The sequence below is a fragment of the Misgurnus anguillicaudatus genome, chromosome 11 (assembly GCF_027580225.2).
Source record: "Misgurnus anguillicaudatus chromosome 11, ASM2758022v2, whole genome shotgun sequence".
NCBI lineage: Eukaryota > Metazoa > Chordata > Actinopteri > Cypriniformes > Cobitidae > Misgurnus > Misgurnus anguillicaudatus.
The window spans coordinates 7,961,214-7,985,138 of record NC_073347.2 but is presented as its reverse complement, the minus strand read 5'-3'; the positions used below and the strand labels follow the sequence as shown (position 1 = coordinate 7,985,138).

The 23,925-nt window shown below is 40.5% G+C and overlaps 2 protein-coding genes across 20 annotated transcripts; one reads left to right on the top strand and one right to left on the bottom strand.

Annotated features, from left to right (window-relative positions):
* Positions 1-151: 151 nt before the first annotated feature.
* LOC141368842 (kinesin-like protein KIF20B) lies at positions 152-8,515 on the bottom strand. Its single transcript, XM_073873635.1, has 6 exons — positions 8,477-8,515; positions 8,198-8,336; positions 2,987-3,153; positions 1,296-1,347; positions 635-1,198; positions 152-548 (listed from the first exon to the last, which is right to left on the bottom strand). Exons 1-5 carry the CDS (start codon positions 8,513-8,515, stop codon positions 906-908), a joined length of 690 nt encoding a protein of 229 aa, XP_073729736.1. The 3' UTR covers positions 152-548; positions 635-905.
* LOC129415533 (uncharacterized) lies at positions 1,449-22,925 on the top strand. 19 transcript variants are annotated; one of them, XM_073872955.1, is made up of 12 exons: positions 1,450-1,719; positions 12,482-12,771; positions 12,896-13,255; positions 13,601-13,819; positions 13,923-14,054; positions 14,887-14,996; positions 16,281-16,816; positions 17,017-17,204; positions 21,005-21,090; positions 21,485-21,519; positions 21,828-22,111; positions 22,748-22,925. In XM_073872955.1, exons 3-6 carry the CDS (start codon positions 13,022-13,024, stop codon positions 14,914-14,916), a joined length of 615 nt encoding a protein of 204 aa, XP_073729056.1. In that variant the 5' UTR covers positions 1,450-1,719; positions 12,482-12,771; positions 12,896-13,021; the 3' UTR covers positions 14,917-14,996; positions 16,281-16,816; positions 17,017-17,204; positions 21,005-21,090; positions 21,485-21,519; positions 21,828-22,111; positions 22,748-22,925. The 19 variants fall into 19 exon arrangements, with proteins under 19 accessions (XP_073729058.1, XP_073729056.1, XP_073729053.1 ...); XM_073872952.1 differs by having other exon boundaries at positions 20,488-21,090; XM_073872954.1 differs by having other exon boundaries at positions 21,485-22,111.
* The last annotated feature ends 1,000 nt before the right edge of the window (positions 22,926-23,925 follow it).

The window sequence follows — 23,925 nt, the reverse complement described above, 5'->3', positions numbered from 1 at the left end:
CTTCAAAAGGACCTTCAGAGTAAGTGCTAATACACCATTTGACACATGGTTATGTAAAGTCACCAATACTACTATCTCTAATTGCAGGCAAAAGATGACGTGCTGGCTTTACTTTATAAAGAATTCTTTAAATAAAACTCTGAGAACTAAGCATATTTGTCGTCTTTTATTACACATTCAAAAATGGTGTTCCACAATTCTGTCCCGTGCAGCTCTGCCACTAGGTTGGTCCAAGTGCACTGGCTGGAGGTCATCATCAGGCTGCACCCCCACCACAGGGATCCTCTCCTTTCTGATAGTGGCGATGTTATGCAATATGGCACATGCAACAATTATGTCACAGGCCCTGTCAGGTGCAACCCTCAGACTTTTCAGACACTGAAATCTTTCCTTTAGTTGCCCAAAGGTCATTTCAATCCGTGCCCTTGTCCTGGCTAGAGCTGCATTGTAATGGGTTTGTGGTCCAGGGTTTGGGTCAGGGAAGGGCGTCATAAAATACTGCCTGCAGGCATAGCCCCTGTCTCCAAGCAGGATCCCATCAAAATCCCCTGTATAATGGAAAAATGCAGTTTTGTTAGGCTCAGCATAAGTGTGTGTGTGTAATACTGTGAGCTTGACATTTATGTTCCCTTACCACGTTCAAATAATGTGCATAAATGTGACTCTCTGAAAATTCTGGAGTCATGCACTGATCCTGGCCATTTTGCTTCCACATTTGTAATATGGAACATACAGTCACACACCATCTGGCCACAGGTTCATAATTTCCCACTTAACCAGGATCCACCAGCATCTCCACAGTCTTATTTGTATTAATCTCCAGTTTATTTGCATCACACCAAGCCACCAGACTTTCTATTGATTTTATAAAGAAAGATTGCAATTATGCATGAAACTGTATCTTATTAATTGTTTAAAAGAGTAAAATACCTTATTGTGGTAATCATAGCTGTTCCAAGGACATTTCTTGTTGCTTGAAATATAAAAGCAGGTGGTCGATTACCTTTGATAAATGAGTTGCGACAAAGACGGAGGTTTATTCTACGTGAGGCGTTGTTCGCTTGCTGTTCCAGCAAATCGTGAATGTTCTCGTTGTAGATTTCATGAAACGAAACCCAAACAGAAAACTTAGTGTGAATGTCCAGAGCCAAACTTTTCTCATTCGCTCCAGTGCTAATATCACACAAAGAAGAACCATCTGGTTGAAAAACAAAAGTTATTTGTCACCAATACAAGCAATACAAGCCGGTGATCATATAACAGATTATAGTGGTGTAGAAATTCGTGCTTTTTACCCTCAAGATCAGATTTTGAGCTTTGGCCAGACGAGTTCTTCTGAGCATCCGTCTAAATAGAATAAAGAATTTAAAAAGATCCAATTTTAATATTTAGTAGGATTAAACACCCATGCAAAAACTAAAACACTCGGATTGTAGGGAGTTTAACATTCTCCACCTGACATTGGCTATGTCCGAAATAGCCCCCATACCATTAAATAGTGCACTACTTGAAGGAACATCTATTTTTAGTAGGGGTGCGCGGGGGAAAAACTAAAGCGGGGTTAGTTGTAACACGGACTGTTTACATTGTTGCACAAGGTTGTGCGTTTTGTTTTTCTTGTGTTTTTTTCACGCTGCCAAAAGACGATCTCCAGCAAATTAATGGAAATGTATAATGTTTTTCCAGAGAGTTATTGATGAACGAGTGTTTTGGTGGCATGTAAGTAAATTTTCATATGTTTTTTGGGGGGTTTCTAAGTTGGGTGTGTAAGATACCAAATCCAATGCTATGTCATATTAATCAGTGTCTTGTTCACTAAAACATAGCATCGATTTGAAATATGTCTGCAGATCTTAGCAACTTTTTGGTAGGCTTGAAAATATTTTGACCCAGCGGGGTTAATCGTAACGCTGTGTTACAACTAACCCCTCAGCACTTACGATATGAAAACCACTAATGTTAACGTAATTCTTGCCGTTGTTTTAAATAGGCTACACACGCATGATTGCTGGCTGCCAACAAATAAATGTGCCTGTCTTATCAAAAATCGTGTATCAAATTTATTTTTGTTCATATTGAATAAGGTCACATCAAAGATTGAAATTATAATGAAATGAATGGCTAAAATCAGACTTTGATGCTCATTATCTCAGAATTTGATTTTTGAAACTGTAGTATGGTTATTACAGACTGGGTCACACATTAAAAAAATGTTTTGTCATAATTGTGCTGTTTTTCTCACATATTGAGACATTTGCATCTATTTATAATTGAACTTTTGTTAGAAAAGAGATGGATGAATGAATACAGTGTGGATAGCTGTCTATTATAGACAGATTTATAAACAATATCCACTTCAAGTATACAGACAAAATAGTATTGAAATATTTGCCTGCAAACTTAATTTTTAGCAAGTGTTACAACTCACCCCCTGCCTGTTACAATTAACCCCACCTATGGGGTAAGTTGTAGCGTTTGCAATTCTGTCACGTTTGGTGTAATTGTCCAAGAACGATAAGTACTAGAAACAAACTTCAAATGTTCATTTGTAGCAGAGATATGTGTGTGTTTGTGTAAAAATATAATTAATGAAACTCAAATATTTTTTTAAATGATTGAGCCAAAACCAAAAAGCGTTAGGTTGTGCCACGCTCTCCCCTAGTGTCCAAAATCCTAGGCTGTGTTCCACTGTAAATTTTTGTTCCCTTCCCTCGCAAACTTCCCTCTGTCTTGTTGACTTGGATGTGCGTCATTGCTTATATTGCGACGAGTGTCCACTACTGGTGAATAGGGAATGCCCTAAACCCTTGATCACTATAAATTAAGTGCAAACACAGCAGGTGTGTTCCATTTCATAGATCGGGGTATGATTCACTCCTTCGAGGGAACTATATTAGTGGATTAATGTAAGGAATAGTGAATGGGACTATTTCAGACACAGCTACTGTCTCTGAGCAATCTGATGTCTATATCCATGTTACAGTACCTCTTTGAAGAGCTTAAGTAGATTGCGCTTGGTGATTTCTTCTTCATTTTCCTGTTTTTTGGTCAGCCTGATCAAATCTCTGCACCTTTGAGGTTTCAGGCACATCTGGTTAAAAATGTGGCCCTCTAAACTGCCAAAGATCATGTTGAGGGAACGAGGCAGGATGCCTGGATCATTACAACAACAAACAACAACAACATTTATTTGTATAGCACATTTAAAACAACACTTGTTGACCAAAGTGCTTTCCAATTCACAATTTACATAAAACAAGGAAGACAAAACACAACACACATTAAAATTCCTAAAACAATACTCTAAAAAGCAGTTTGAGCACAACCATTACCACTATGGACAATTATAAGCAGCCGAGTAAAGATACGTTTTAAGTAAAGATTTAAAACACTCCAGCGAGTTGCAGGCTCTAATATGAGACGGTAGGTTGTTCCAAAGGCGAGGGGCGGGCACAGAAAAAGCACGATCCCCTTTTGTTTTTAGTCTTGATTTTGGAACACTCAATTTAAAACCAGAGGAAGACCTCAACAATCTAGTAGGGTCATAGCATATCAACTTGTCAGCAATATATTCAGGGGCAAGCCCGTGTAAACCTTTAAAAACCATTAGCAAGACTTTATATTGCACTCTAAATTCCACAGGCAGCTAATGCAACGAAGCGAGCACCGGAGTGATGCTGTCATATTTCCTTGTGCCAGTTAAAAGCCTAGCCGCTTCATTTTGTACTAATTGTAGTCGGGACAACTGCTTAGTCGGCAGGCCCACATATAAAGAATTACAATAATCAAGTCTGGAAGATATAAAAGCATGTATAACAGTCTCCAAATCCTTAAAATTCAAAAAACTCTTTAATTTAGCAATACCCCTAAGTTGAAAGAAACTGGCTTTCACCACTGCATTGATTTGTTTATCAAATTTCAACTCTGGGTCGAAAAGCACCCCAAGATTGTGAACAATGGTGGACAAGCACCTCTGATTTGGACTCATTTAATTGTAAAAAAATTGAGGACAACCATGCTTTGACTTCCTCCAGACAGTCAAATAACACAGTGAGATCAGACCCATCACCACTTTTCAACGGGAAATACAATTGGGTGTCGTCTGCATAACAGTGGTACGCAACATTATATTTTTCACAAATCGAACCCAGGGGAAGCATGTATAAGGAGAAAAGAACAGGGCCAAGACAAGAGCCCTGAGGAAACCCCCGAGAGAACCGACTGAGCGGCTGATGTGGAATTCCCTAATTCCACAGCAAAATTTCTTTCTTGTAAATAAGAGGAGAACCATTTCAAAGCATTCCCCTTAATCCTCCCCCAATGACTTAAGCGGTCCAAGAGAATCCTATGGTCCACTGTGTCAAATGCTGCACTGAGGTCGAGCATGACCAGCGCAACACAGTTGCCCGCATCTACAGACCTTAAAAGATCATTAGTCACTTTAAGAAGGGTGGTTTCAGTGCTGTGCCGAGGCCTGAATCCAGATTGGAACTTGTCATATATCCCATTAGTATTTAAAAAACCTCAAAGTTGATTAAGTATCACCTTCTCCACTACCTTTGCCAAAAAGGGTAGCTTCGAAATCAGCCTGTAATTATTAACCTCTGAATGGTCAAGGCTAGGTTTTTTTTAACAGAGGTTGCACCAATGCATGCTTAAAATAGGAGGGTACTATCCCCTCCGCAATACTCTCATTCACTATAGATGTGATCACAAACCCCACCACGTCCCAGGCCTGGATTAAAAGCCGTGGAGGGATAACATCAAGAGAACAGTAGGCTGGTTTCAGCTGTTGCGCAATCTCTAAAAGGTGAGATGATGTAACTGGTTCAAACCTCGATAACTGACCGCCAGTGGATAAAACCGGGGGTGGTACTATGTGGTTAACAGCCTGCAAACTACAAATACTCTCTCTAATATCAGCAATCTTATCCATAAAGAATTGCGAAAAAGTATTACAAGACAAACCCGCATTCTCAGCCACAGAAAATGAAGCAGGGTTTAAAACAGAATTAATAGTACTAAATAACACTTTCGGACAGTGGTGATGCTTAGCAATTAAATCAGAAAAGTAATGGGCCTTTGCTGTTTTAATGAATTGCTGATAGGTCATCATTGCATCTTTTAAAATCTCATATGAAACTTGCAGCTTATCCTTCTACCATTTCCTTTCCGCCTGTCTCCATTTTTGTCTAATAGATCGACTGTCAGCATTAATCCAGGGCTGGGGAGTGGCTATAGATTTTACCTTTTTAACAGGAGCAACATGGTCCAAAATGACCTTACACTTTGTGTTAAAAACAGCAAGCAGCTCCTCTGAACCCATATTAACTATCTTCGGATCTTTAACTAAAAACTGTGCATGAGCGTTAAAAGACACCGAAAACTTTGAAACTACTTGTGCATTTAAATGCCTAGTGTAGCGAACCACAGTCTCATGGCCTGTAGAAGGCGCAGCAATCAACAATTTAAACAAGATTAAAAAATGATCTGACAGACCAATATTGTCTATTGTGAGGTCACATACAGGAGCCCCCCCGTGTCAAAACCAGGTCCAACGTGTGACCCTGAGCATGTGTGGAGCCCAGTACACATTGATTAAGATTAAATGAATCAAGCAAAGATAAAAAATCTTGTACTAGGGGCTTGTCAGGACAACAGATGTGAATATTAAAATCACCTAAAATAACCAGATTATCACATCCAGGAATCAGAAAAGAAAGCAGTTCAGAAAATTCAAAAATAAAATTTCTGTTGTAGCTAGGAGGTCTGTATATAAGTGCACAAATAACAGGCACAATTAAGTCCATCTTAAATACTTGTACCTCGAAACTCACAAAATCATCCACCACCAGGGCCGCCTTAACCTAATGTGAGGCCCCGGGGCTAAGAGGTTTTGTAGGCCCCCCTTCCCCTCGATTTATGGTCTATTTTTTTTTTAAGTGTAATATCTAGGTAATCTACATCACAAAATGCATTAGTTTCTTTCCAGACATACAACAGTGAGTTTTCCCTCTTTGAGCCAGAAAACACCATAATATTGTTATTAACATATCACTGAGCCCACTTGAGCATAAACACAAGACACTTTATTTAACAACCACACACAGCAACATGTGGTGATAATAAAACCAAAATGTGTGAAAGTATAAATGTTTATAAGCTTTATGTTTATATAGTTTTTGGAATATACAAATTTGCAGAAAATTGCCACTCACTAACTAAATGCTCACCACAGTTTTAAAAATATAATAAGTTAAAGTTAGTTTTAAAGTGAAAATGCATTAATGATAACAAAAGATAAGTCTTTATAGACAGAATCTTGTTTTTTAATCAGTTATTTATTTTGTAGGCTATTGAAGATATAGTATGCATTGTATTTAGTATTTATGCATACATAAGCATGTGAAACGACCAAGTATGAATATGCACAAGACAGACAGGGAACATACCTGTATATAAGATCTTTAGATAATGAGATTATAATGGTGCTATCAGGGGATGATCATTTGAGATGGTCTTGTCGCTCTTTACTTTCTTAGACTTGCACCTTTACCGTTGCGTCTCTTTCTCGTTTTTCTAAACCAACAGATGTGTGTACTGAGCTAACGTCGCGTCAAACTACATCGCTCCAGCTGCGCACGCGTCACTGATATAAACGCGAGTAAACTTAAACTTTATAACAACTAACAGCATTATGTGCGGTAACTCCTTTCTTAATTTAGCGGCACAGTTTCTTGTGCACGGTGGAAGAGACTTCTGCATGCCAGAGACTCAGCTGGACGAGCACAGAGAGCGAACGAGCGAGCACGCGCGCGAAAGAGAGAGAGACCTCTCTAATGCTTATGAAATTTCAGAAATTACTCTTTCATTTGTTGGTGGATTATTTCCCGTTTCTCTGTCACACTCAGTCTAACGTGCAGGAATGTCAAGTTGACAACGCGCACTTAATTACATTACGCGGAATAAAAAATATGTTACGTCTAACTTTTTATTTCACGTTAAGTTACAACGGACCAATCAGCAGCCATGAAACTTGCAATTAGAGTGATTGACAGAAAACCTGACAAGTTACAAAACAATAGGACCTTTTCAGCTCATCATGAACGCAAACTTGGGAGGCCCTTGAACTTGGGAGGCCCCTGGGCTTCAGCCCAGGTAAGCCCGTGCATTAAGGCGGCCTTGTCCACCACAATTTGTTTGCATTTAAAACAATTCTTAAAAATAGTAGCAATCCCACCCCCACGTCCCTGAGGTCGCGGTGAGTTCAAAAAGTTGTAATTACATGGGGATGCTTCAGACAGTGGGACCTGATCCTGCCCATTAAGCCAGGTCTCAGTTAAGAAAAAGAGATTAACGTCTCTCGATAGAATAATGTCATTAATTGCAAATGACTTATTGACAATAGACCTCGAATTTACTAGTGCCATCTTCACGTATATAGCAGGAGACACATCACTATGAGTAGATACAGACAAGGCATACTCCAGACAACGAAGGTTGTTATGGTTAACCCCCCTCTTCCTCTTAAAACTCTGGCGTATTTGATTAAAACCAAAATACGCATCCCGGTGCGGTGGCATAACTGCAACTAGATGCGAGTACCTCACATGTCGTCTCCAACGAGCCGACCCCGGGACCTTCGCTGCTGAACCCGCATATCCAAGGCATCCTGCTACGAAAGCACGCTCTCTTCTCTGTTTCACTCGCGCGCCTCCTCGCTTGCCTCGTCTTTTACTGCGCTTTCTGCGGAGTCGAAAACAGTCCGGCCAGCCACTTAAATCCACAGGTGGATGGGGAAAACATGGGGGATCGCAGGGCTTTCGGCCACCTGAGCAGCTCGATGCCAGCGCCACCGATCTCCGAAGACTGAGTAAAAATTCCCGATCATAAACTTGCAGAGAGTTCACTTGCTGCACAAATAAGGATAAAAACGGATCTAAAACAAACGAAACATAAAACAGGAACAGCAACCGACGGCATGCCGAGTGACTCACAGGCGCCATCTTTATCTGGACCTGAGGCATTAGCACAGTCAACATGCTTGAAATAATATTTTGCAAATAACTACTTATTTCTAAAACACATTTCTAATAGCATAATACAAAGAAAGAAAAGATGAGATATTTAACATCACTTTTTTTTCAGTTTTGGTGTAAAAGAAAAAATAAGTAGAATATATACAAAATACACAGACCTAAAAAGGTGAAGGTCTTCCCTGCATTGGTAACACCGTATGTAAACACCAGACAATTCTGTCCTTCAAGCACATGCTGGACAAGGCTCTTCACTGTACCATCAAATATCTCCTTCTGCGTTGTGTCTGGACCATAAACCTAAAAATACAGTCAAAAAAATAAAAAAACACTAAAGACTCAAACTGACCAAAACAAAGCACAAAACCTGATCTCAAACTTTTTAAGTACAAAGATTAAAGTTGTTCAGGGCTGTCAAACAGGAAAAACTACTATTGCACATCATCGATCACTATAAACGGAAAGTGCTGGTGCATCATCTTGCCTTAGAGAACTGAAACGTTGAGCTGTAACAGGAACTGATTTATCACTGAGTCTGGCAGAGAGCGATGTTCGTGGTGCTTTTAAAAGCACAGTCTCTGGAGGCTGCATGGCCACACAGTCCTACAGAAAGGCATACAATGGGAAACAGACTAATGTCAGAAACAAACTTTTTGAAGGGCAATACTAACCCACTGAAATTGTGGAATGTTTTATCATTTTAAGCACATAAATGGAAATTTTTCAATCAATAGCATATTGCAAATAATCTAACACACATCATAAAACAAAAATTAATTTCTACAAATTGTCCAGTCAAAATATTCGATCGCAAAATTTGTGTAAGACTGGAAAAAAACATCCAAGGTATTTTTACCCTGTTAATTTCAGTGCATTATTTAAAATCTACCTAAATTCTGCTGTACATGAAATTAGACTTATGACAGGCCTCAAAATAAACTTTTTTATTTGGTAGCACTGGTGCTCCCAACTTTAAAGAGTTAGGAGCACCAGCAAAAATTTAGGCGCATCCATCAAACAATTTAAAAGCACCACAACTACAATGTAAATGTTAATAGATTTATTTTATTAAAAATAAAACACCACCACCGGGCTTTACACGTCCTATGGCCAGCATTTAAAAGTTGGTCTTCTATTTTATTTTATTTTATTTTTTGCTGCATAAATTCCTAAATTAATACCCAAATGCTGTTGAAATAGTATTGCAGCAATAATAATTTAACAATTACAGGTAACATGATTAAGATTACATAGAAAATCTAGCAAACACGTAAAACACTGATTAATTGTGACATTACAAAAGTGACCCTAATATAGAAGGCTAATGGTATTGATAACTGCATTACCAGGATGCTTTTACTACTAAATAGGCAATGTTTTAAAAAAATACAACAAAAACATACCATCAGCATTGTCGTATTCCACAGCAACATGGACCACAAGGATGTTTGTCGAATGTCCATTCACCAGCGCATGCGCACATACACCATCAAACACACATTGACAGACAGCTCGGTGTCTCCATCAATAATAAACACATTTGTCATGACACGTCTTGTATTTTTGGCACTTTCGCCATGTTTAAGCAAGGTACGTCTGGCGCTTAAAATGTTTTGATTCCGCCATTAACGCCGTTTTACAGGATTTACAGTAAACACAGTAAGTTACATTTTCATAGCGGAGACACTCGAAATCTTTAAACCACTCTCTCTGAAAGGTTTAACGCAGGGGTGTCAAGCATACGGCCCGCGGGCCGCATACGGCCCACAAAGGTGTCCAATCCGGCCCGCATGATGATTTATTAAATATAAAATACATATTTTAAAAACCCTTTCAGGCGGGTGTCTAGTTCGTTTTTAATATGAGAGACTTGCGGAAAGCAGCAAAACGCGGAACATAGACTAAACACGGTGCCCAAAAATCTTGCTGTTGTATTGTTACTGCTCCGCTAAAGATCCACTAATTCCGGTGATCCACTTCGTGTTTTCCCGACCGCTCCGCAGCATCTCTGTGTCCACTCTCTAACTGGAAAGCGAAGACGACAGTTTCTGAAGTTCGTTGCATTAACAGGTAGATTAATTACATTAAATCAGTTGTTAAACAACAGAATTAGTAATTTGGAAGTTTGTTTATGTATTTCTTCCGGTAATGATTTGCTGTCGGCGTTCTAAAAGTGCAAACAAGTGCTAGCAAGGAAACAACAACAAAATAGCCACATTCTTATTAACGTTACAATACATGTCTAATCGATTTAATGTTCCCGATCAGATCTAAGTTAATATAAACACTAAATTTGCTGTTGTTGGCACACTTTGTAGACAAAAAATACAAAAAACACCAATGCCTTCACAAAATAACGACAGAGAACGGAAAGAGAGGCTGCTAAAGGCATTGCAAACATGGATTCAAAGCTCCATCAAGCCAGCAGGTAAATCATATTGAATATTTAGCAGATTGTCACACTTTAATTCTTGTTATTATATTTCCCATTATAATCACATGCTAGTAATACAACACATCATAATATTTTATTTAAACCATAATAATAGTACCAACCCCCTTAGTGCCCTTTTTGGTTTGGGCCACTGCCCCATCCAGCATTTTCATTTTCTAAATGACTGTTCTCATTACAAATATATTCCAAAGAAAAGTGAATGATTTATAAATAATTTTGGCATTAAGGAATAATGCAAAAGAAGTTAAATTAAGGCTTTTCAACCTAAGGCCAGTGGATTTTGTACAGATGTAAATTTGTGTGTATATTATGTACAGTATGAGTGTGACCTTATGAAATGTAGTTTTCACAGAGCTGTGTGTTTCTCTAGTTTTCTTGCTGAACAAACGAATTAATTGGTTTGTTTAGTTAATATTAACACAATTATCAGCACACTAAAGTTTAAAAAAAATATCCGGCCCTCACATCATGGCGTTATTTACCATCCGGCCCTAAAATGAGTTTGACACCCCTGGTTTAACGTCAACTCGTATTTTCCGGTGGTGGAGTTACATTTGAATCCGGATCGTCGTCAAAAAATACAGTAATGGTTTTACTACACTAACCATGGTTTAAAGTTATTTTGCTGTTACTATGGTTTCTCTACAGTACCATGTTTTTTTTGTTAATTTTCGTAGGGGTAGTTAAACCTGTATTTATCACAGGATAACAATTTCTCATAGTAGGTGAATGCATTTTAAAAACTTGTTACTGATGCTATTGTTAATTTGATCTATGCTTGCAGTGACTATACCTGTAATTAATCTTTGCAGCAGTGGCGGCTCGTGACTGCACTTCCGAGGATGCGCTAATTCATAATAGGTGTGTTCGACTTCATGCAGCGCTGCGCAGACCGATCGGCGGCTGACTTGAAGCAGTGCATTCCGGTTAGTACTTTTGTCCGACTTCAGCTGGCGCTGCAGGCACGTCACGTGACTGTGTCATATGGTTTTTAAGTACCGCGAGAGCGATTCGAGATCAGCCGCCTGAGTAAGCCAGCGCAGTTCGCGAAGAGGAGCTGCACGGGCTGCTCTTTCACGATTGGTCGGATTCACCACATGACAACCATCACGTGTATTTGTGTTTATTTTCACGCCCTCAGTTTCACAAATGCTCACAAATGCTCTGTATTTTTATAACAGTTAAAGCTATTTTCATGTAGTCGCGATGTTATATTGTGTCATCTTCATCAAAATAAAATGGATTAAAAACGTAGACCCCACTACATTGATATTTAAATAATATATGCTTATGTTGAACTTTATTCTTGTAAAAACAGATGCTGTAAGCCTCTTCAGTTCCACTCATGCTCATACACGGACATTCAAAACAGTATAATTCACTTTTTATGTAGTTTACATCTTACAAATCATGTTAAATGCGATTAAGCAAGCAAACGGCACGCGATCAGCCATGCCTGACGTAAATGCAGCAAACTACGGGAACCACAGCGCGTCCGACCTCACGTCTCCGTTTTCAGCTCCTCTCCGCCTGCACGCGGCTAATCTCGCAGATCGGTTACATCCAGCCACAGCCGATGTCGAACACACCTATATTTTGAAATGACGAACCACACACATGACAAGCTACATATATGTTGTGACGAACTTCGCATCGTGCTCTTCAAAAAAAAAGAAGTCACCAGCCGCCACTGCTTTGCAGGTATTAGTTGTAATAATGTTTGGCTAAAGGTGATACATTGCTAATAGGCTTTATGCCCAGCTGCACTACTTCCTGAACTTCAGCCAGCTCTTTGTTTCCTGTCTGCCATTATTGGACAAACTGATTAATCCAGGTGTGCCTGACCTCAGTAGTCACAAACAAACTGATTAATCCAGGTGTGCCTGACCTCAGTAGTCACAGCAACAATAATCAGACACACCTGGATTAATCAGTTTGTTTGTGACTGTGTATCAGAGCATTTTTGTAACCTTCAGTATGTTTTTTACAGTGCACCTTGAAATGGCGAAACCAGTATTCCCACTGCCCCAAAGGGTCGTCAGCAGGCCTTATTGGTGGCGACCAATGAATCCCGTGCCTACAGATACAGAAGAATGAATTTTCCTCTGCCCCCTCCTCAGCTGCTCAGTGATCCACTGCCCTGGTCCATGCTGAAAGAGCTCAAGGAATCAAAGCACCATCACAACAGCAGTGTCTGGGGAAGCTGGTGTTACCCTTTGGCCAATATGTCAATGCCCCATTTCACTGGCTGTTGTCAAATAATGTGGGCTACATGAAGTAGTAAGCATATTCTATTTCAAGTCATTATTAATAAAAACATTGATAATATTGATAATAAAGTAATCTCTCAGAATATTTACAGAAGTTTATAGCTATTATATTTTAAACAATTTTGTAATTGCAGTTTGGTCGACAAGCACAGAGAAGATCTCTCTAAAAACTTGGAAAGGGTCAAGTACAAAATCACTGGATTAAAGATCACAGAACCCTTTCCAGAAGTTTCAATCGTCCTGGAAGCCAACATCAACCGATGTGTTTACGGACAGAAAGGGTTCGAGAAAACCATACTTTCCAGGAGATGTGGGAGCTCTACTGCCAGTATTCTGCACAGAAGGACAGGCCAGATGATTTTGGTACGACTCAGAGGGATTTGATACAGAAGGCATACAGCTCTGTTAGCCGGTGGCTAAATACACCTATAACCCACATCACCAGTGTGGAGATGAAAAGGTTTAGGAAATACATTTATGACAGGAAGACTCAAGTAAGTTGTTTGAATCTCTAATCATACAAAAACAACATTAAATTAATGTTTTCAGCACATACAGCATATGATATATTTCATAATAAAATATGTTAAAGGCGGAGTCCATGATGTTTGAAAGCCAATGTTGATATTTGAAATCACCTAAACAAACACGCCCCTACCCCAATAGAATCTGGACCTTCTGTTGATAGACCCGCCCCACACATACGCAAACCGGCATTTGATTTGATTTGATTGGCTATAAGTGTGTTTTGGTAGTCGGCCCGTCTCCTTTTCCAACGCGTTTTTCAAACATCGTGGACTCCGCCTTTAATTAAAATGTGTAATAACTTTGTTACACAGATGTCAAGCTCTTCAATTAGTGATCCTTCATGGCTGGACGACACCCACTTATTTGAGGTGATAAAATCTGAGGCCATGGCTTCCACAGCATCATCGGGAGCCCCGTCATCATTGGCAGTCCAATCATCATCTACAGCCCAGGCATCATTCGCAGCTACCCCTGCAAAGAAGTCATCCACAGCCAAAGTCCCAGTAGAAACATTACAGAGTGACTCCCCAGTGAGTAATATTTACATACAAACATTTATTATACATAAATGAAAGTAGTGATATTACGCATATATTGTTATGTAATTATGTTTTCTGTTGTGACATGTTTCAGGTCGATCTGGAGGGCTGGGTGCGACTGTGGGAAAATCCTAATGGTATCTCACCAGCTGATCTTTCCTGGGTGAAGGAGGATACAGAGCGAGGACTCTTTGGCCCCATTCAGGTGTACCGTAACAAAGATGGGGTATTGAAGAGGCGGCGAGTTCTAAAATCAGACCGCATGTGGTTTTACCCATGGATATGTATATAAAGGCTAGATGGCTCAAGGCGGAGTCCCTAACGGCATCACCTGGCGGCCATCTTGCGGCGGGGCGCTCGCTCACTCGTGGCATTGGGTTTGATGGTGCGGGTGCTTTTGGGTGACCATGACTTGCTCGGTTTTCTGCCGATTTTCAAACCGTTTGGGTTTTTACAAACGTTATTAACGTGGCTATAATTCTGGATGCTTTAACATGTTTCATGAATTTATTTTTCATTTTTAGTATAGGTATGCAGTGTCATAGGTACATCTTTGACGTTTATAACAGACCAAGCCGTTTGAAAATCGGTAAAAAATTAAGCAAGTTATGGTCATTTAAAAGTACCTGCATCATTAAAACTCAATGCTACGAGTGAGCGAGCGCCCTGTCGTGGGATGGCCGCCAAAATGCGGACGTTGCACTCAATTGGCCAGCAGCGCGGACGAGCCATCTAGCCTTTATATACATATCTATGGTTTTACCCTCCAGACTAAATAAGTGGTTGTGTGCCAACTCCACATCTCTTTTATTCGGGGTCGCATCTTTGTGTGGCGGTCTGTTGCCATTCGGAAATACTTTGAAGTGTCCTCGAGGAGAAGAATGTGTGGGTCAAGGTACAAAAGTGTACCTTAACAAATTAGGATACCATACCAAGGTATTACATGTTGTTAATTAGACTAATTATTATTACAGCTGTAATACAACATCTTAATGATTTGTTATTATGTAAATACATCTACAGATCACATAAAACAACGTTGCTTTTTTATGTTCCAGATTCATCACATTTGTGACATTTCCAGCTGATACTGTATAATAACAGAGGTCCTGTCCTGCGGACCATGTACAAAAGCAGCCAAGGGTGGCAGCGATGGCAAGGTGGGCAGGTGGGTGGCATGGGATTCATTCATTCATTCATTCTTTGTCAACTCAGGGTGCATCCCAATTCAGGACTTTGAAGGCAAGGCTCGATATTTGAAGGCGGCAGCCTCTAAAGGCCACAGAGTGAACTGAAATGAGACGGTCTAGCCCAGTGGTCCTGAAACTCCTGATTCAACTTATCAGCCTCCTTCCAAAATGGTAAACATGTCTCCCTAACAAGCTGATGAGTTAAACCAGGTGTGTTAAATAAGGAGACATCCAAAAATTTCTGGGAGGGGGCCTCAAGGACCAGGATTGGGAAACACTGGTCTAGCCTACGGGAGGAGTTGAGTCACTTTAATGATATTAATTCACATCACTAAAACATAATTTATAATATTTAAAACTCTTGGGTATTTTGAAAAAAACATTTAAAGCTGAAGTAAAAAAAGGGTATATTTTGCAAATTAAAGGTCCTTGTCACTGTTTTATTATTATAAATGATGTTTAATGATGTGAATTAATATTATTGCTGCAATATTGTGCGTGTTGCTTTAGTATATTTTTTAAGGTGGTGAATTATACATACTGTTGGAAAGTTTAATCTGCATCACTGTGTTATATTTTTTAAAATAAAACAAAACAAAAATCTGCCTCCATATGTATTTTTAAAAGTCTGATAGTCTCAGCTGTTGTGTCCCGCTGACAAGCGTAGTAGGAGAGAACAGCAAGTGACGCAACAACCCCCCGTAGGCTAGACCGTCTCATTTCAGTTCACTTCGTTGCCTTCAAAGTCGGCGGCCTGAATTGGGATGCACCCGCTGTGAGGGATACATATATTGATCCTTGGTTTCAGGGGGAAAAACCATGGTCAAAGTGTGCCGACAAATTCAGGAGAATCATGTTGAGTAGTATCTCCACAGGAAAGACCTTTACACCACACTCCTCATGACTCTTCTGAAGCCTGGGGGAATCGTGTCGGCCTTAGGACACAAGTTTGAGGCTCAAAGAGAGCTTTCCTCTGCTCGCCTGCTTCGCCATGCTTTCCTGCTGGCAGAGGCCAGCAACGTCCAGGACTACAGAAACCAGATAATCTCCACTTTTGGCAAAGTGCTAAAGATGGACTCCACTGGTTTTTTGTCACTATTTACTCACCGTTACATTGGTCCAAACCTGTATGACTGACTTTCCTGTGTAAAACACAAAGATAGAGACACATTCAAAAACATTTTTTGGTCTGTTCTGTTAAACACATGAACACTGTTTTGAATACGAGTGTATTCACTTAGCAAGTATCTCGTATCTTGCAGGTGGTGAAGAAACTTGGCAAAAGGCACAGCGGAGTGGTTCACCAGCATAGCCAATGAGGATTCACAGATTGTCTCATTTGTTCTTACCTGTGAAGAATCCACGAGTGTCTGAAACCCATGTGTCAGGGAGTAATGGACCACTTTCACCAGGCCAATCAACTTGTGCCCAAGATCTTGTTCATTGGGCACAAGGCCCAACTGCTGTGGAGAGCTTATTCCAGATGTGTGAGGAGAATGGATCCATCGCTTTGTTGCAGCCATTCGTACCGACAGCTACTCAAACTACGCAGTTCAACCGCGCAGACTTGGACCTGCTCATTAAAGCTGTCAGAGCAAAGAACCTGACAGTTTTTGACACAGCGACTGATGAAAACATGGTGTGCGACTTTATGTATCCAGGGAACAGCTGAAGCACCATGTTCATAGAGTCACACTCGGGGCTCAGGAGACCTTCCGGCTCGTCCAGATAGCTATAGATGAGCTCAAAGGTCCCGCTGGGCTAGACGAAAGCGGAGTCAGCCTCTATAAATCGGCAGGTAAATAATTGGATGCAATTATACAAAAAAGCATTTACGTACATATTAACTTTATTATCTAAATATGGTTGTCCTGTATACCGCAAATAAATAATAAATAAATACATGAATAAACAAATAAATAGTATATTATTCATGTACTCTTGACACGTGCATGCTAATCCCATGTTTAAAGATTTATTATGGTTTTTTTTTTACAGAAGCAGTAGATAGTGTGTGGGAAGGCCAGCAGCGACACCTCAGAGCATTCAGGATCCTCCAGGGATGAGTATGTACAGAGTGCCTCATAGCACCAACATCGACGGGGTGGACGTTCCATATTACAAATGCCTTCGTGGAAACAACAGCCTGGAGGGATTCCACAAATCTCTGCCTCACATGATACCAGGTAAAAGTAAAACAAATGCACAACATGTTTTCAGACATTCTGTGCTTAACTTTATGTGATACTCCCCGATTGTAGCTGTAAAGATCAAGGCTTTGAACCGGTTCACGGAACGAAAACCAGAAACTTTTGATGTTTTGCAAGGAACAGAAACGAAACCAGAAACTTTCAAAAAATATATGTTCCGGAACAGAATCGTTTATTTAAAATAATGGTAACCGGTTAAAGCAACATCAAAGAGTTTTTTTACCTTCAAATAACGTTTTTAAAAAAGTTTCAGTCGTTCATCAACTCGAAACAGGGTAAACGGCACTTTCACATTCGCTTTGCAGCCCTCTATTGGCCAAAACCGCACTAAAGAAGTTTCCAACAGTCGGGGCGTGGTCCTGTAGGAGCAAAGAGCAAAAACTCTTTAGTGTTGCTTTAATACCGATATATATATTTTTTTTAAGTTCTTTGACAAGATTACTGTGCAAAATGACTCTGTGAAGTTCACTTCCGGTCTTCATTGACTCATCGGAAAAAAGCTTGCCACCAGCAAGTAGCCTACTCAAGCCCAAGTCTCTAATGCTCAACCATAAGAGGTAAATATTAGGGGTGCACGGTTCAGAAAATTTCACGATTCGATTCCGATTTCTAGGCTCAAGATTCGATTAAAAAACGATTCTCGATTTTAAAAAACGATTCACAGTGTGTAAATGTAGTTTACTGTTTCCTTATTGACTGATTGTAGTAGATATACAATTTTAAAGAAAAGAAACACAACAAATTAAATGTAGTTTGATATTACTTTATGCAAAAATAAAAACTGATATGATTAGATGACCCCTTTTATCAAACTCTATTAAATACAATAATATAGTATATTAATGATAGACAGTGCAGGTCTATAGATTATAAATGTGACTGGTGTTATAATGGTTATTATTTCTATTAGCAGAAGCAGGAAAAGTGCCTGTCTTTCTATTTCTCTCTTGTCAATTAAAAAAAGCTTAATCCACTCATTATTTCAGATTCAAAAGTCTACTTGCTGTGCCAGTGACAGGGGACTTTACATTACAGCTTTGCGTTTTGTAAATCTTGAGTCAGCTTGAGCTTTGCTTGTTCAGTGCAATAGGCTTAACATTAGCATTGTCTTTTGCTACCATCTCTGTGCAAACTTTTTAGATTTTAGAAAAGATATGGTTTATTAATAATAATAGTATAAAAAAATGGGAAAAAGAAAATCCAGCGTGTGGTCGTGACTTTCAAAACAAGAGCCAGTTGTTATTGCCATAGAAACCGCAGGCACGCTGAAGTTGCACACAAGCTTTAGCGCGGTAGCATTCACGGCCATTCTCCGATCGACTCGGGTTTTACACACAATATTAATCAGACTTGGGACCCGAAGTAATTTAACTATGACTTACCCGGACCCGACTGACCATTTCAAATACAAACCCAGAACCATACGGTCCGCGGGTGCTCCGTGAAGACCTCTAATGGTAAAACTCTGCTCAAGTTCAGAAACATGAAGGATACAATGTAACACGAGCTTGTTCGAGTCGCATCCCAATTCATTGAGAAACAGAGAGCACGTGAATGCACACTGAACTCATCATGTCGTGCACAAAATGTCATTATTAAAGAGTGTCATGATCACGGAAAAACAAAAAAGACAAAATTTGTTAATATACCTGGGCAGCGTGCCCATAAGTAAAGTCAATGTGTGGGAAACACTGTGACAAGAGTGTGCAAGCGTCAGTGTGAATTCGCCGCAGCGCCATCTATGGGAATACTGAGATAAACTAATTTCAGGACAATAGTAACACGGCATTACAAAAATATATGAATCGCGATTCAAATGTGAATCGATTTTTTTTGCACACCCCTAGTAAATATTGTAGGCTACCAAGTATCTCAAGATGTTTGTTCTTTTAATACTACGTAGTGGTGTAATGAATCCCAGTTGATCTGTACAGATCACGACCCACGGTTCGGCTCGCATGCGATTCGCGGATTAATACAAAAATTTAAATAGGGTGAAAGTTGATCATTTGCACATGTTTCAAAGGCTTTAAAATGTTAACACTTAAATGTGACATAGAATGATTGAACGGAGTATTTATCCTTGTTCTGTGATGTGACATGTAGACAAAACATTTTTTGTTTGGGTCTGTAATGCCTTAGAAGCTACCTAAAAACCTCTCTCAGATAGCTCTATTAGGGTGGGGGATTTTAAACAAGTGGTTTTGCACCTATGTGGCTCCCCCTACTGGCTTAACTTGCAATCTCATTCCTGATTGGCTGAATTTGCTGCCACTCAAAAAATGTAGCCAATTATTTTAAAGTGGAGGGTCAGTTAGATGCCTGTGATGTCATAAGCATCAGTTTTTCAGATTAGGCTGTTTTCTGGCTGACATTTCTAAAAGAGGAATTTCTATGAGACTGAGATGTTTAGCATGTTTAGCACTTTTTGCATGTTTGTGAATGTGGGTAGACTACCATTATTCAACAAAGACAAGGTAAAAATGATTTTTCATTCTCTGTCCCCTTTAAGTGATTTTTAAACAATTTAACCGCAAAAGGCGCTAAAGTGAGCAATTTCAATCAGACGTGATAAACTCTATGCCCTTCAAAGATTTCTTGATGTTCATATGTTGTATTTAAAACTGCATAACAACATAAGTGCATATCACACTCATTGAGAATTTAACTCATTTACTCACTTAAGTACACATAACAAAAAAGTTTTTTGTTCAAGCTAATTATTTCAGTAGCCCTATTTAAACTACAACATCTATCTTAACAATTGACAAACATAAGGCTACCTTCTAGTAAGAGAAATTATATTTTTAGTTTTGTCACATGACTCACCCTCTGCAGCTCATGCTGTATGAAATGGACACACGTGCATCAACTCGTAACTGGGGCCCGTTGTCCAACTAACTACATTTATTCTAGAGATGTCTTTTTCACAGACTATATAAAGGGCCAGATGAAATTACCTCGGGGGCCGGGTTTGGCCCGTGGGCCGCCAATTGAATAGCCCTGCTGTAGTCCATTGAAATACATTTGGCGAATAAAGCACTGAAAAGAGCGTCATTTTCACTTTATGTGTAGCGACTGTTTATGCTGCATCTTTATGCTGAACCAATTGGGAAAAAAATCTGGTTCAAAGCCCTGGTAAAGATCAAAGTTTAGCACCCATACGTTGGATTGGCTTTATTTGCTCATACTGTCATGATTTCGGTCTTATTGGCTGCTTTGTCTTTGTTTCACTATGTGTTGTGTTTTGTTTTGACAGCTCCACGCGTGCGCGTCTTCCACCTGTGGATCTCATTATCTCTGACTCTTCTCACCGGCGTCCCACACCTGATCCTTATTATTGCCCAATCCGGTTTGATTTAAATTCCCCTTGTTTCCTTAGTTCTTTGCAAGTTCGTCTTAGTATGTTCATGCCCGCTAGCATTGTCTAGTTCTTGTCTTGTCAAGCGTAGTAGTTTACTGAATTATATCTGTGCTCTCTGCTGCCTTTGCCCCTTAGATTCCCAGCCCCGTTGTTACTCTATTGTGGATTAGTTTCCAGTCTTCGCCATCTCTCTCTGCTGGATTATCTATCATCATTGCTGTCTGGTTTTCCCCGACTGGTGTGGCTACAGTAGAGTATTGAGCTCCCTACATCAGTGGTTTCCCTGAGCGCTGTCCAACGGCTTGTGCTGATCAGCAGCAGTGCGCTGTCCAGCGCTTTCGTCAGCTGAAGACTCCGTCAGCTAATCTCTCTCTCTCTCTCTCTCTCTCTCTCTCTCTCTGTGCCCCGCCAGGAATCTCTCTCCGTGCCCGCCAGGAATTCGTCTCTGTGCTTACAGATTCTGTGGATGTCCTACAGCCCGGCTGTGTTTCCCACATTGTGAGCTACCCAGAGGAGATCGTTGTGGTCCGCCTCGCTAGTGTTTTCTCTCCACCTCTTCATCACATACACGGACACTGAGAGTTTTCTATTATACATATTCTGATCCACCAAGTGTTTTTCTCCTATACATATTTTGCATCTGATGACATTGAGTGTTTTCTCTTTTACATATATTATTGAATTAAAGAACCTCTGCGCTGGGATTCCTGTTTTGTGTGATTCCTAACACATACTGTTTATTCCATTCAGTTGTACATTAATGGGTTGGATTTTGCAGCTTTCATATTCGTATCTGAATTTATGAATGACAAATGCTGGGATAGCACTTACACATGATTGTCATGGACGCACCAAGTCCACACACTAATTCATTGTCTGGTCACCCAAACAGACTCTCAGATCGCTCATTATTCCTGCAAAGAAAATGTAAGTGTGTGAACCAAACCACTTATTAAATGTACTTACTAATCGTTACTGTATCATTCATTATCCTGCTTATGGTCAGATCATGTGCTCTGCCTTTCATATGTTTCTATACTTACCTGCTCAGTAGTTCTCTTTCCGTGCCTACTAAACTGCATCACACCTGCCTGACATACTCACCTGCTGGGCCATCCGTTGTGCTTTTTGTAGCGTAGCTCCTTTACATCCTTCTTTAAATAAATAAGGCTTTGGGTTATCTTTAACATGTGTGGTCATGTAATGATTTTAATGTCCTTTTTTGTCATTTTAAGGCCCCCTCGGTGGAACTCAGACCGCAGCTCTGATGCTGTGTTCGGTGGCAGAGGCAGAAATTTCATCGAGCGCCTCAACACCCGCTGCCTTCTCCCTCAGTGGCCTGTCAAAGAATGGACCCAGTCCAGAGGAGGAGGTCGTTCAGCCTGACGAGCCTGACCCCGATGAAGATGATGAGGCCTACCAGAGCGACCCAGAGGCAGAGCAGGACAGGGTGACAACTGTCCCGGCCTACATGACCCCTACCACGGAAGAAACTACCACTGCTCACCCTCCAGCCTTTGTAAGTGATTTTCTGTTCACTTGAACCCCGTTCACACAGACCTCTGGTCCCAGAAAATACCCGTAAAATTGCCAGACAAGCGTCTGTGTGAACAAAAATTCGTTCCGTTAATCTTCTGGGATCGTTGCCGGAAAGAGGACCTAGTAAGATACGCGGGTAACCCTCTGTGTGAACAAGAAGCCGCAAGAATGCCATAATGGGCGTGTCGAAGTGAGGACGCACGCGTCATCATCACAACACAAGTTATGGTTCAGCTCCTTACAACGAGAGCTGAGATCATTCACCAGAATAGAACTGTGCGTTCACGCGCTCCTTTGTAGTCTTGTCATAAACAAAAATGCACGCGAGTTGTTTCTGGAGAGAGAAATAATAAATAATATGCAAACTTCAGACGCTGCGTAGAAGAGAGGGCGGGACTTTCAACCGGTCACGTGTCTTTCCGGGACCATCACATATGCCGGGTTAACTTGGCAGTGTGAATGAATAAAATATCAAGCGGTCCCGTAAAATTCCAGGATGCCTGTGCCGTGTATCTTACGGAATATGTGTGTGAAAAGGGCTTTGAATGCATCACTAGCATTTTTAAAAAGCCAACTGATGCAAATATCTTAACATGTGCTTGTTTTACTTTTCAAGGATTCATGCCTGTAGCCCCAAACCGCTGCCTGGATTCTAGCAGCTGAAAAACTTCTGTTCTCTGCTGGTGGAGATTGGCCAGATTGAGAATACGCCTTATTCAGCCTGCCACCATGTTGATTCCAAAATGGGGCTGTGAGGGATGGACGTGTTAGAACTCTGCCTTGAAGTCTTGTGTTGTATTTGTATTTTGTCATGGTGGCAGGGTTCTGGCAGTCCCAGGCCTTATGTGGAGGCTCATGCCTTGTTTACTGTGGCATGTGCCTCCGGTGTCTTGTCATTTGTCCCCGCCCCCTCGTCCTCCTGCTTATTGTTAATTATTACTTATTCCCATCACCTGTTCCCTCCTCGTTATCTTGTTTAGTTTCTCTTATATAATGTTCTCTTGTCCTTGTTTCTGTGCAGGTTCATTTTGTATTGTCGGTGTGATATTTTGTAATTGTCTAGTCAAGTCAAGAGTTTTATTGTCAGGTCTAGTTCAGTGTTTTGTGTAGGGATGCACCGAAACCAGGAATCGGTTTCGCATTCGGACGAATACTGGGCTTTTTGGCGGGGTTCGGGTTCGGCCGAATCCTAGATTTTTTTTCCACCGAACCGAACCCTAGGCTTGCGCTACGCTGGTCGACGTCACGCAGCCGTTGATTACACACATCGGGTGCTGACGTGGAGATGAGCTTTTTCTTTCGGTCAGCTGGACACACCAAAACTTTTAAACACCGCTGAAAACGCCTTGAGGACCCCAAATGCCAGCTGTTTTTCAGCCGAGCGCTTGGTAGCTGTGATGCTTCAGCTGTGAGCCGGTTGGTTGCTGTGGTAATGTCCTGCCCCTCCTCCACTGTAATTGGACGGCCGTGTGAAGACTGACATTGACGAGCGGAGCTTCTCACTCAAAGTTAAATATAGTTTTCAGCGCGGAGCTGCTTGCTTATTGGAAAAACGAGCGTGTCGCAACGCATCGCTTTCATTATGCATAGGCTTATGGTAATTGTCAAAATAGTTTTTCCAACTTGTCATTAGTTAAAATTAAATAAAATGAAAAATACACTGATGTGGACGTTTTTTACTTCATTAATGTGTTTTACTGTGTTGGAATAAGGATGCGAGTAGGATTCGGTATTCGGTTTCAGATTCGGCCGAATCTTAAACGGTGGATTCGGGATTCGGCCGAACCTAAAAAA

What these genes read in the sequence shown, in the direction of transcription:
- LOC141368842 (XM_073873635.1), bottom strand. Translation starts at nt 8,515, where the DNA reads ATGATGCACCAGCACTTTCCGTTTATAGTGATCGATGAT. An exon ending in CGTTTATAGTGATCGATGAT is followed by an intron (nt 8,337 to 8,476) that starts GTGCAATAGTAG and finishes CTGTATTTTTAG; the next exon opens with GTTTATGGTCCAGACACAAC. An exon ending in GAAGACCTTCACCTTTTTAG is followed by an intron (nt 3,154 to 8,197) that starts GTCTGTGTATTT and finishes GTAATGATCCAG; the next exon opens with GCATCCTGCCTCGTTCCCTC.
- LOC129415533 (XM_073872940.1), top strand. Translation starts at nt 13,022, where the DNA reads ATGTGTTTACGGACAGAAAGGGTTCGAGAAAACCATACTTTCCAGGAG. An exon ending in TTTATGACAGGAAGACTCAA is followed by an intron (nt 13,256 to 13,600) that starts GTAAGTTGTTTG and finishes TTTGTTACACAG; the next exon opens with ATGTCAAGCTCTTCAATTAG. An exon ending in CATTACAGAGTGACTCCCCA is followed by an intron (nt 13,820 to 13,922) that starts GTGAGTAATATT and finishes GACATGTTTCAG; the next exon opens with GTCGATCTGGAGGGCTGGGT.